This window comes from Thamnophis sirtalis, unplaced genomic scaffold (assembly GCF_051295495.1).
Source record: "Thamnophis sirtalis isolate CommonGarterSnake01/CBP01778 unplaced genomic scaffold, rThaSir2_p1.2 scaffold_4, whole genome shotgun sequence".
Lineage (NCBI taxonomy): Eukaryota > Metazoa > Chordata > Lepidosauria > Squamata > Natricidae > Thamnophis > Thamnophis sirtalis.
In genome coordinates this window covers 94,559,042-94,572,262 of record NW_028261384.1, presented here as the reverse complement: position 1 = coordinate 94,572,262, position 13,221 = coordinate 94,559,042, and the positions used below count along the sequence as shown (strand labels likewise).

The 13,221-nt window shown below is 35.2% G+C and overlaps 1 protein-coding gene across 6 annotated transcripts in view; it reads right to left on the bottom strand.

Moving 5' to 3' along the window:
• Positions 1-13,221, bottom strand: part of GRB7 (growth factor receptor bound protein 7) — a 52,372-nt gene that overhangs the window by 6,819 nt on the left and 32,332 nt on the right. For 5 of the 6 annotated variants that reach the window (XM_087713468.1, XM_087713470.1, XM_087713467.1 and 2 more), the window contains 7 exons: positions 8,382-8,538; positions 7,756-7,877; positions 5,498-5,578; positions 3,268-3,405; positions 2,341-2,451; positions 1,235-1,333; positions 334-414 (listed from right to left, as the gene is read on the bottom strand). In XM_087713468.1, coding sequence (XP_087569594.1) covers positions 334-414; positions 1,235-1,333; positions 2,341-2,451; positions 3,268-3,405; positions 5,498-5,578; positions 7,756-7,877; positions 8,382-8,538 — 789 coding nt within the window. The remainder of the gene's footprint in view (positions 1-333; positions 415-1,234; positions 1,334-2,340; positions 2,452-3,267; positions 3,406-5,497; positions 5,579-7,755; positions 7,878-8,381; positions 8,539-13,221) is intronic. The other variant, XM_087713472.1, reaches the window with a different exon arrangement.

The window sequence follows — 13,221 nt, the reverse complement described above, 5'->3', positions numbered from 1 at the left end:
TACTGGCATAGAGACAACTTTATCTGAATGAGAGAGAAACTATCAGTAATCTTTGCAGTGTGCTTCTATCTTGGTCATTATTTTTAGTTAATGACCATTTTGCTTACCAACTTGGTCACTAGAATTCAAGTCACTGAACAGGAAGTGCTTATGTGAAATTAATACATCTGCAGAAAATTTTCCCATTTAAAATTAACTCTAAAAAGGGTTTCATCCACTCAGGAAATATAAGCTTATATGATGAAGGTATTTCTAAAATGCCTACACCCCCATAAGCTATCAAAATGTTCACCCAAATAATAAAAACAAGTGATTTGTTATCAGACTACTTACCAGGGGCACAGTGCCAAACCAAGATGGTTCCTTTTGGCGTGTCTGACATTGCTGGTAGTTTCTATAGAGCTGTACACCATACTGAGGAAAGATTTATAGTTGTTAATATGTAACGAGCAACTCCAGCCAATGTAACTTTCTATGGCTAAAAGTGACAAGCTTGACAATACTATACAGGGCGGGGCATAACCTTTTCCTAGGGGGTCACAGCAACACTTGTAATAACAACACAAATAATTCATACACCATTCGAAAGCCCATCAAAAACTGAGTTTATTGACATGATTTAATAGTCAGTATGACCACCATTAGCCCTTCGAACAGCATTCAAACGAGGTGGATAAGAACACAACAAATCTTCAAACAGTTCCGTTCGATTTTCCAGATTTTTCAACACAGTTTCCAAATTCATTCTCAAAGTTTCAACCGAAACAAATTTAACATTTAATAGCTCATTCAATTCAGTTTTTTATGGGCTTTAAAATGAGGTGTCGCGGAAGTTGTAAACTGCTGTCGATCTTGCTGTGACCCCCTAGGAAAAGGTTATGCCCCGCCCTGTACAGTACTACCATAATAAACCATCTTTTCTCTAGAAATCATAGTACTGAGACTATGCAAATTATTAAGCTACCAAATGCAACTGGAGATCAGCAATATAACAATACAGCAGACAAGATTTGAAGGTTGGTGTGGTCAGAGCTGAAAATCCTATGTCAAGCTAAATATTACTGAAATGCAACCTTTTTATAAAGGAAAAATTCAACTTCTGAAGCAAGATTGCAATAAAGGAGGAAGAGGGAACTTCTCTTTCCTTCCCATTTGGAGGAAGATGTTTTCCTAGAAGTTTCTATTTACATTGAAATAAATTTCCTATTATCTCCAGTGTCAAACCAAATAGCACCTTAAAGAGACGAAAGGCAGCCATCCAGCATGTGCGACTTTGTTCATCTTCACAGCAAAAGAGCTTCAGTCCTTTGAGTCCACTACGTGCCTTATGTGGCTTTAAGAGAAAAGAAAAACACAACATGACAACTTTGGCAAGACCTTCCTCTTCCATATCTGAAAAAAATTCTACATGAGTTTGGTCTAGTTTCAATTATCGTCCTAAATGGAAGAAAACATTTAGGAAAATTAAGTAATGTGTCAAAAGCAGGCTCTTAGATGCCCAAAATACATATCCATAGGGTGTTTTGCTCTTGATTTACTTTTTGAGTTTGTTCATTTTCATCAGCCTTTAAAGATAGTTCTGTTCTTTTTATATTGGGCTTATCAAGAAAATTAAGTTATTCCTAGTTGAAACTTCAAAGTGGATGAATTTGGGCCCAGGATTTTTTCCCCTTATAATATGGAACCATGTTTAGGTAAATGGCTTAGGGAGAAACATTTTGAGTGACCGCCAACTATTAGGATGGAAATTTTTTAAATACATTCAGAAGAGAAATGTGCCTTCAATTTAAATTTGAAAAGTATCACCAGTTTTTAAATATTGGTTAGCATTCTAAATTTTATTTGTAGAGTTTCAAGTTCAGGTTTATTATAATAGTTGAGAAATGTTTTGTACAAAAATAACATACATACATAAAATTATAAAATACAAAGAAATTAAAAGCCAATTGAAAAGATAAAATAGATACACAAACTGTGTAAAAAGAGTTTAAAAGCAAACCTTTAGATACTAAAAACAGAATGAAACATTAAAAGAAAATTATTATTACATATTTTCATGCTCCTCTTAGCTCAATTATTAATATGCTATTAATAATAGCATATTAATACAATATAGTTACTTGAGTATTGAGAGTTAAATTAAGAACCCTTAAAATATTAATAAAATTTTTATAAACCACAACTTTCAAAAGAATCAAAGGTTAGAGTCATACATTGATTTAGTGATTGGAGAACAATACTCATGAGTATTGTGAGCCTGATCATTTAAAATTAAAGTTAAAGAGAGATTAAAGGGATTAAAGGTGTAATGAACCCAAGATTAATTCTCACTTGTCTTACCTTGATACAAAAGCCATACTCGGTGGGTGTATTATATTGTTTTTTGCCTTGGGTTATATAATAGATGACTGATTCATTTATGTCAACACAATACTGTAAATGCCGGGGGTCCTAGAATAAGGGAGGCCAGAAAACGATTTTACTTCATACCAATTGAATCTGGGGTTCTAGACATATTCTGTATATTCTACCTATGAATGATTAGATATGAACAAGAACTGAATTTAACATCTGATGCAAAAGTCAGAATCCTACTAAATTAAAAGATTTATTTTCTTTGTCCAGAAAAAAATAGCTTTCATAACTACTACAAAAAAATAAAAAAAATATGGACCAGAAGGACTATCATTTAATTGTTTTGTGTAGTTCCTATCCCAGTTCCTTAAAAAGAAAATGTGCACATGTCCATAACGCATATGTTTTTAATTTCTGAACAGACACAGCATAGCAGTCAAGAAACATTCATGTCACCAGTTCCTTGAATTCACCAGTAGATTTTAGAAATGTGGGAATAATAATATTGAATATTTCAAACAGGGGTATAAGAATTACTGAGAAGCCATAGACCAAATATATCATTATCAAAGATGAAAGTTATTATGTATCTTATTTTATTTGGGCTTAAACATATTTTACCGTCAGTGATTTCCAGAAATCCATAAAATTTGAGAAGCATACCGTACATTTTACTTTTATTTGTCTCAGATTTGTATGACAGTTTCCACTTGGGCATACCAGATCACTAGGTTCTGCTATCAAGCTTTACACAAACACTATTCTTCTAAATGTTGCTGAGGCCTAATCCCAATTGCTGTTTTCCTTTCTAGGAAAACTGTTGCAATACACTCTCAGAACTGTTGTCCATAGCAAACCAAAAACCAAAAACCAAGGGTGTTCCTCCATTACATCTTGCCCTCACAAACTTACTTTTGACATGCCTTTTGTTGAGTAATAGAGCCCAGAACGGCGCAGAGAAAAGTAAAATCTTTTCCAGGCTTTGCGCCCAACTTCCTTCAGATGCAGGAATCCTTGGATTTCAGGGCAGCTTCCTGAATTTAAAACATTCTGAAAAAAATGGAATTAAAGATTCAGGCTGTATTATAAATTTGCTGGTAGTTTTCCTTAATAAGGGCTCTAATTGCTTCCTTTTGAGTTGTGGGGAATTATGGGAGGAGGAAAAGTTATAGCAGAAGTTCTGTGTTGCATGATTTAGATTCTGAGCATGCAGCTCTGGGAATGAGAGACCTTTCTAAAATACTGTACCTGTTGTTTGCTGAGCTTAGTTTTCTTCTTGTAAATGTTTCATAACCAAACTAGGCAATATCATTGGTACTTTGACACAAGGGAGTCTGGTTTGTTTTATTTTATCCTTAAAACTTCTTAAAAGACGCTTTCATTGTCAAAAAAACTACAGTGGTAACTTGGTACTCATTGCTAATTCATTCTGGGTGGAGCATCAAGTACTAAAAATGACGAGTACCAAGCAAACCATGTGACTTACCACATGACCCTTTGTTTCAACAGGAAGGAGTAGCAAGTTATGAGGTAGCCAACGCCAGCAAGTTCTACCTTGTGCATCAAATATCAGGAGAAAAATAGTTCCAGGGCAAGATTTTCTCTTCAAAATGTACTGACTACCAAATTTAATGAGTTTTGAAGCAATTGAATACCAAGGTCGGAATGTTATTTCATAAGGGATAGAGCAAAAAAGAAGTATACATTTTGAAAATCCAGGTGTACAAAACGTGCATCCTCATGTGATCTCTGTTACTCATTTGTGCCCAAAACCTGATAGCAGCAAGTCATTAGCTACTATTTAGTGGTCATATGGATTTTTGTGGACCACATATAGTTGCCCTAGGTTTTTCCAAGATTTGGTAATGGATGCAGAGAGGAAATTAAAGCGCAAAATGTATGTTTGAAGCCTCCTTTAATCTTTTAAACTCACTCCAAACTCCCAAACTACCACACCCCAGAGGGCCAATAGGTATACTTAATTTTTAAATAAGTACCTGAACATCCAACCATAAAAGATTGACATAGTTTAAGTTCAAGTGATACTGTAAAAATGAAAAATGTAAGAAGCAATAATATATTTAACACAGTATTAAGTATTGCGGAGTAATTTCTGGAAAATTCTTGTCCTTTATGAATTTGTCTACTGTTTTTAAAGCCATTCAAAATTAAGGCGATGGATTCTTTTAATTTAATTGTATGTTGTGTGTAGAAATACATTCACTTCTCTGGCTGGAATTGGTTGCCAATAAATAAATAACAAGAAAAGATTTGAACAATTTATTCATATAGTGCAAAATTGTAAAGATACAGTACATTCCTCTGTTACCTTTCATGATAGGTAAATAACTAAGGCAATTTAATTTATATTGCTAATTTCTGGCTGTTTGCTGCCCAATATAAAGTGTCAGTAACTAGTTTCTATATCAAAGCATCCAAGATCTCTGTTTTCTCCTTTTGAATGAAAGGGGAACTGAAAAAACTCTGAATGAGTAAAGCAGGAATGACCCAGGTTCCCTTTTTGCATATCCCGGATTGCAAACATTTTTTCTTGTAAATGTGTGACAAACTGTCAAAACAGACATCTTTTGATAGCATGATTTTAGAAGAGAGGGAAATGTTGCCAAAATGTCAAATGTCAAAATGTCTGTTTTATATAACCAACCTCCCCTCCCCCAGAGCAAAAAAAGTCAACTGAAAATGTGGGCAACTCTCCACAGTGATATCACCAAAAATCGCAATCACACCTCCTGTGATCTATATTTTAGCAGACCTTTGGGATTTGAAGCTAGTCTTTATCTCATTCCCTCTTGAGAGTGAATATTTGTCTGAATAATTTATCCTCATTGTTGGGAATTTTATTGTGATTCTATCTATAGAATTCCTTTTAAATATTATCTTGATCTTATTACTGATCTATATAATCTTACCAGATCTATAAGCTATTCAGAGTCATCTATGACTGGGGCAATATTTAAGCCTAATAAATATAAATATGTGCATGCACACACAAACAGAAGCTTCTGGAGATACACACACACAAACACATGTATATGTTTATATATATATATATGTATGCATAAGTGTAAGCCCCAGCACAAAAAGATTACTTGTTTCTTAGGTAAAGGAAAAAGATAATTACCTGTATGAGTTCTAGGTGGGACATGCCTTTATTAGCTGCATCCTGACATCTGGAAACCATAACTTCGGGAAATATTGATTGCTATGATAGGGAAGAAAGGAAAGCATAATAAGTCATGCATTTGGACTGTCATATACTGTATCATGGTGTTCTTAGAATAGAATAGAATAATAGAGTTGGAAGGGACCTTGGAGGTCTTCTAGTCCAACCCCCTGCCTAGGCAGGAAACCCTACACCACTTCAGACAAATGGCTATCCAGCATCTTCTTAAAGACTTCCAGTGTTGGGGCATTCACAACGTCTGGAGGCAAGCTGTCCCACTGATTAATTGTTCTAACTGTCAGGAAATTTCTCCTCAGTTCTAAGTTGCTTCTCTCCCTGATTAGTTTCCACCCTTTGTTTCTTGTCCTACCCTCAGATACTTTGGAGACTAGTTTGACTCCCTCTTCTTTGTGGCAACCCCTGAGATATTGGAACACTGCTATCATGCAGTGTTTCATTAAACTAGGCATACCCAGTTCCTGCAACTGTTCTTCATATGTTTTAGCCTCCAGTCCGCTAATCATCTTTGTTGCTCTTCTCTGCACTCTTTCTAGAGTTTCCCCATCTTTTTTACATCATGACAACCAAAACTGAATGCAATATTCCAAGTGTGGCCTTACCAAGGAATTATAAAAAGGTATCAACATTTCACCCGATCTTGATTCTATCCCTCTGTTTATGTAGCCTAGAACTGTATTGGCTTTTTTGGCAATTGCTGCACACTGCTGGTTCATATTTAAATGGTTGTCCACTGGAGCTCCAAGATTCGTCTCACAGTTACTACTATTGAGGAAGGTACCACATATACTGTAGCTTGCATTTTGTTTTTCTTGTCTAAATGTAGAACCTTACTTTTTTCACCATTGAATTTAATTTGGTTAGATAGTACCCAATGTTCAAGTTTGTCAAGATCCTTCTGTATCTTAAGCTTATCTTCTGTAGTGTTGGCTATTTCTGCCAGCTTGGTGTTATCTGTAAATTTGATGAGTTCTCCATTTATTCCCTCATCCAAATAATTGATGAATATGTTGAAGAGTATTGGGCCTAAAACAGAGCCTTGGGGTACTCCACAGCATACTTCCCTCCATGTAGATGCAGTTCCATTGAGGACTACACATTGAGTGTGGTTGGTCAGCCAGTTACGAATCATTCTGGTGGTGATGCTGTCTAACCCACATTTTTCTACTTTATCTAGTAGTAGATTATGGTTTACTTTATCAAATGCCTTACTGAAGTCCAAGTAAATTATATCGACAGCATTCCTCTGGTGACTAATTTTGTCACTTTGTCAAAGAATGCAATAAGATTAGACTACCATGATCTTAAACATACTGTTTTAATACCAAAGGGAAAAAGTGGTATGAGTGCTATAATGTGGATTTATTTTTAGACTTCTTAAAAACAGTTTATTGTGCTTATATTTGAATGGAAACCCCTACTAAAATTGTAGAGTTTGGCTTTCAAGTTTCTACGAATGTTATTTTATATTTGCTCTTTTGGGGAGAATTGGATATTTTTAGGTCAGTATTGATTCCTGTTGTCTACCTGGACTAGAAGGGATGCGGTAGCTCAGTGGCTAAGATGCTGAGCTTGTCAATCAGAAAGGTCGGCAGTTTGGTGGTTCGAATCCATTCCGTGCACCTTTGGCATTTAATCATGCCTGCCACATGACCACAGAGACGATTTTGGACAGTGCTAGCTCTACAGCTTTGAAACGAAGATGAGCACCACCCCCTAAAGTTGGGAATGACTAGCAGATATGTGCAAGGGGAACCTTTACTTTTACTTGGATTAGTCCCTTCAATTTTTTTTGCCATTTTTTTTAGAAGTGATTTATTTTTATTTTAATAGCATGGAAGCTCACTTGGGGGGGAGGTAAATACATTTGCTGGAATATAGTACACATGTTGCTTGTATTATTATCTCTTCTTTGCTTTAGTGAAACAGTTTTCAGTTTCTGTACTGATCTATTTTCTCAATATAATAGTGTTACAAGACAAGCAGTTGTGGATTACTGGTGATCTATGGACCACAGCATGGGAATCATTATTTTGGGGATTAACATTAGAGATGTGAAATGCAGAATTTTTACTAAACAATAGCATCAGGAAACACTATTTCATTTCTGAAATTTGGAATTGTTTAAAAATGAAAAATGAAATAACTACAGGAATAAAATGATGTTTGTTGCTACTTTTAAGGTTGTTCCAACTTACTGGTGAGCTCTTGAACAGCTCATATTTAGCATAATTCTTCCGGAAGACAAACCGACTGTCACCACCCACAGGCCATGTGGCCTGAACCTCTACCACGGACTCATGGTCTTCTAAGATCCGCTCTGGAGAAAACAGTGGGAGAAAGAAACACACTACATTAACATCATAGCTACATTCAGAGGTGTTTTAAAATGCTAGACGCATATAGATAAGCAACTCGAAAAATCTGTTAGCCATCATGTTCAATTATCTGATCCCACTTTGTAACCTCTCCAATCTCTGAACATTTTAGATTTCAGGTAGAGGAATCATTTAGGAGTTTTGATTTCCTTTACATAGAAAATAGATAGTTTTTACTCCTTTATAATCTAATCGTTTATGTCCTAGGAATTATTTTATATGGTGAAGCATCTTTTTACATGGGGCCCACTATGTGAGAATTAGGGCCCCCAAAAGGCGAACACTTGGGCATACTTGCTTCTCGTTGCAAAAAATTCATTTTTATTTTATTATTTTCATTTAAAACGTTTCTGGGTATATCTGACAGAAAGTGTGTTTGTGGATATGAATGCATGTACATGCACACATATACTAGCGGACTGGACTTTCTTTCTTTTCCTCCTCACCCAGGGATAAGTGATGATAGACCTCTACCAGAGACCAGCAGTCATCATGCAAAGAATGGGTTTTCTGCACCAGCATCTCACAAACATGACGGGCTGTGGTCCCTGCTGTGACTTCCAAAGAACAGCAAGTGCGATCTTCACTGTAAACTTTTACTACCTGTGAGAATAGAAAAGGATCAGAGAATAAGCTCAAACACTCACTAGGACTGGCCTGTTCACTGCTGTGAGCAAAGATAGAAGAACAACTTTTAAGAATTCTTACGCAAATACACATACAATTCATGTATTCCAATTTCCTGGATTTTCTTCTCCGAGTTTTTCTTTTTTAAAAAGAAAACTTCTGAAAAAATAACAATATATAATAACTTATACTTCATTCTTTGAAAATGGTACTGCAGCAAAAATATAATACCCACAAAGAAAGACTCTGAAATATATGTAAAGAAGGTTAATGAAGAGCTTAGTGAAGAGAACTTGCAAAAATGGCTAAATTGACTTGACTGATTAGGAAAAAGATAAATACATTTGTCAGTGACTGGAAATCCTTCATGGACTTTTTTCTGAAAATGGAAAGAAGGAACTTGTAATTTATGGGTTTCACAATTAGAAAGAGTAGGATATGGAAAGAAGGGAGCCATGATATAGCTATAGAGAGAAAGAATAAAATGTAAATGCATGTATAATTGCTGGAAAGAAAATTGGAAGTCGCTTGTTTATATCTTTTTTCTTTTTATTTCTTTTCTGTATTTTCTCTTTTATTTTTTTTACTTATTCACTTATCACTTTATTTTTCCTTTAAATTCATAATGTTCAATTTTTTCCTGCTTGACATAATTTCTGCAGTCAACTATGGAAGAATCCATCTAACTGATGTTTCCCAAATTAATAAGTAAAGTGACACATATTTATTCGCAAAGAAGTTCTCTGAATTTTGCAATGTAGCTCTCAACAACAAAATGTGCATATAGAATTCTATAATGGGGAAAACACATACTAAGGAATAATACAGTGAGAATACATGTGCCTTGTTGCATGGACATCTCATTAAAAGAATCATAAAAACATAGATTTCAACAGGAATGAATATGTGGTTCAAAAATATGAAAGTTGAAGGAACCAAAAGAGGGTTATCTATTTGTCTTTAGCTATGATGCCGATTACATGATTGTTCATTGAATAGTTATGACTATTAAGTTCAGTGAATAGCAAATTTGCAATAAACTATTGCAAGAAAAGTCCCAGAGCCCTCAGCAATGTAGAAGATTATATCAGCTTATTCAGAAAAGAGAAGGATAAATTCTTCAGCAGATGAAAGTTAGGGGAAAATATTTTTGTTTATCCATATACTATGTTTTTCAAATGTCCAGATTGTTTCATAAATCTCATTTATCATTAGCTATTATAACCTGATTTACAGGTGTATCAAAATGACCTATTTGAGGCTTACACACTTCCATTTATCATGCTTGAAGGCAACAGCCAAGCAAAATAGGGGAGGATGTTGCTTTCCTATCTGCTACATTCCTCCTACATGATGGAAACAAGATGGCTAATGGCTGGTACTGGTTGGCTACTGATGGAAACAAGATGTTTAAAAGATGTCAAATGACCAGCACTGATTTTATGTTTTATGAATGAGTCAGTTCTGAAATATATCTGCTACACTTCAGTTATTCCACAAGAGGGAGTAAATCTATTATTTAAGTAACAGAATTCAGTTATACAGATTATGCTTAAAGATAATTGAGTATATATTGTACAGTTTATTAAATAAGATTATCCAGAACAATTTCTCATAATTATATAGCCCTGTATTCCAATTCCTGATGATGAAGGTGAAATGCATTATAAATATACTGAGATTTTCTCTTTATTGTTATTTTAAATAAACATATAAAAAAAAACCTCTTAAGACTTATTTTAAGCTCTTAAAAGGGAGATAGGATGGGATATGTTTTAAAGATTCTTCCACAATTAAATTCAAATCCCCAAATTATTTAAGATGGAAAAAAATAACAAAACTTCTGAATCGTGTAAATACTCAGTGCATATTTTAAAATATATTTTATGTCCAATTAATTATATTGTTTACGGTTTAACTTTTCTATATTTGTATTTTTGTATAAAAGCTGTTAATAAAGGAAGGTACTTAGTGCTTCTAAAGAACTGGATTCTAGTTATCTAGTAAGAATCCATGCTCAAAATGTCAATAATTGAATTATCAGACTATCATTATTATTTTCTCAATCTCATGTTTTTCCCAAAACATAGGGAGAGAAAGAGGGAGAGAAAGAGGGAAGGAGGGAGGGGGAGAAAAAGAGATATGATAGAAAACTACCATTAGTTGGGAGTTTCGATGATAGAAATAATAATAGCAGTGTTTTAATGTATTCCCCACTCCTCCTTCCACGGTCCAGGTGTGAGAATGTCCCTGTTGCCATCATTAAGCATATCCATGCAATCACAGTGTCCCACAATCTCATGTTTGCTATTTGTGACTTCCTACCAGCTTCTCCATTAACTTTGCTTGTTGGAAACCAATAGTGAAGGTCACAATTGGCAATCACACATGACTACAAGTTACTGCAATGTCATAATTGTGAGCCAATTGTCCAGTGGCTGAATCATGATAATATGTCCAGAGCAGGAATGCTACAACAGCCACAACTATTGAGAACCAATCATAAATCCCCTCATTCAGCACCATCATAACTTCAAATGGTTGCTAAATGTGTAGTAATTCAATGAGACTAGCTGTATACTCTAAATTTTGTAGGTACATGGTAGTTAATTTTCACCAAGTATACAGATCAGTGGTGGGATTCAATATTTTTTACTACCGGTTCTGTTGGCGTGGCTTTGTAAGCATGGTGTGACTTGGTGGGCATGGCTTTGTGGGCAGGGGAAGGATACTGCAAAATCCCCATTCCCTCCCCACCCCACTAGCCTGCTTTCCAGCTCCATTCTCTTGTTCAGGGCAACAAAAGAAGCTGGGAGGCTTGGAGGCCGTGGGAACGTGGCCAGCCTATTTGCCAGTTCTCTGAACTACTCAAAATTTCTGCTTTCAGTTCTCCAGAACTTGTCAAAACTGGCTGAATACTACCTCTGATACAGATCTTTTAGTTATCAGCCTCAGATGCAAATTATATTTGGCCAACTTAAAGGACTGTAGGAGGCGTGATGGCTCAGCAATTAAAGATGCTGAGCTTTTCATCTGGAAAACTGACAGCCTGTGTTCGAGACCTGAGCGCCACTCAACGGGAAGAGCTCCCATTCCTGCCCACCCAGCAGTTCAAAAGCATGCAAATCCAAGTACATTAATAGGTACTACTTTGGCAGGAAGGTAACAGCATTCCCTGCACCTTTGGTGTATAGTCATGTTGGCCACATGACCACAGAAAATGTCCTTGGACAATGCTGGCTCCCACAACCAAGAAACGGAGATAAACACAGCATCCTAGAGTCGGACATAATTGGCAGGAAAACCTTTACCTTTTACATGACTATAACTGTTAAGGATTGCTGTCAACACATATAAAGCTCTTGAAACATATTATATTATATTACAAGATCATTCTTACCTATTAGCAGAAAGCCTGAAAATATCAATAAATATTACAAACTCTTTCAAATTAAGTGTATCTCATTTACGTCCCTTATTTCTAGAAAGATAAATATCCTGCATCATTATTCCTATGTTTTCCCCTTTGTTTTTATATTTATATTATTAATTCACACAAACATAAAATCTATTATACTGTGTTTTTGCGAAGTGTTCTGGGCATCAGCCAGTGGAAATCTCATATTTAATTTTTAATGCTGCTTTTGCTATTATGATTTCTGTTGATGTTTCTGTTTATAACACTGCACAATGTGGAAAACAGAATTTATACACCACTGATCTGATTGCTTCTATAAAAAAATCCCATTATCATCCAGGTTTTAGGGGAAACAAATTTAGATTTTGCTAAGTTCCAAACCAGTGAGAGCTGTACCAAAGGGATAGCTATAGTCCTTTGGTGAGTTGCTTTTGCACAAATTCCCAGAGGTATGCCACCAAACCTGTAACAACAGCAACACTGCACATTCCTTGCAAATATTTAAAATGAAAGGCATCCTTCTTGCAAAAACTTGGCAGCTATAAAAAGTAATTTAAATTCCAATATTAGATTTTAATAGCTATACTACATAAGTAGTGGGTGCTATGTCTTAGTTTATTACATTAGCTAAAGGTATGCCTTTAATTGCACTGAGATCTAGAAAATTATTGTTTAAATTAGCATTGATGGCTGGAGGTTAATAGGCAACCAATGTCCACTGATCCATGCAAAAGCAGGCTGAGAAACATTTAGAATAAAAACAAACAAATAAGAAATAAAGTGGTTTTTGCCACTAGTGCAAAGCACTAATCTTTAGAAAGGAGAGATCAGGCACTTACAGAATGTATTTATTTATGAAGGCTATAATATATAAGCTATAAAAATAAGTAACATCACTGGATGGCAGCAAGGATTTAGAGTTTTCTGTGTGAATTGGCTGCTATCTAGTGGGCATCAGCTATTTGCAGCCCAGATATAGTACACCTAACTTATTTTTTAATAATAATTTTAAAATTATTGCCATAGGTTATTACAACTTTAATAACACCTTGATCAACAGAAGGCATTGAGTAAAAGGCATTTTTGGTTTTGGTTTTATAGTTTGCAGTTTTAAAAAATCATCATGGGTTAAGGGGGGTGAGGGTGTAACCTGTAACTTCCAGAAGGCTACTAAACTTAGCCCCCCCATTGCTTCTAGAAAATTGGAGTTGCTCCCATTACTTGCAGAAATATTTGGAGAA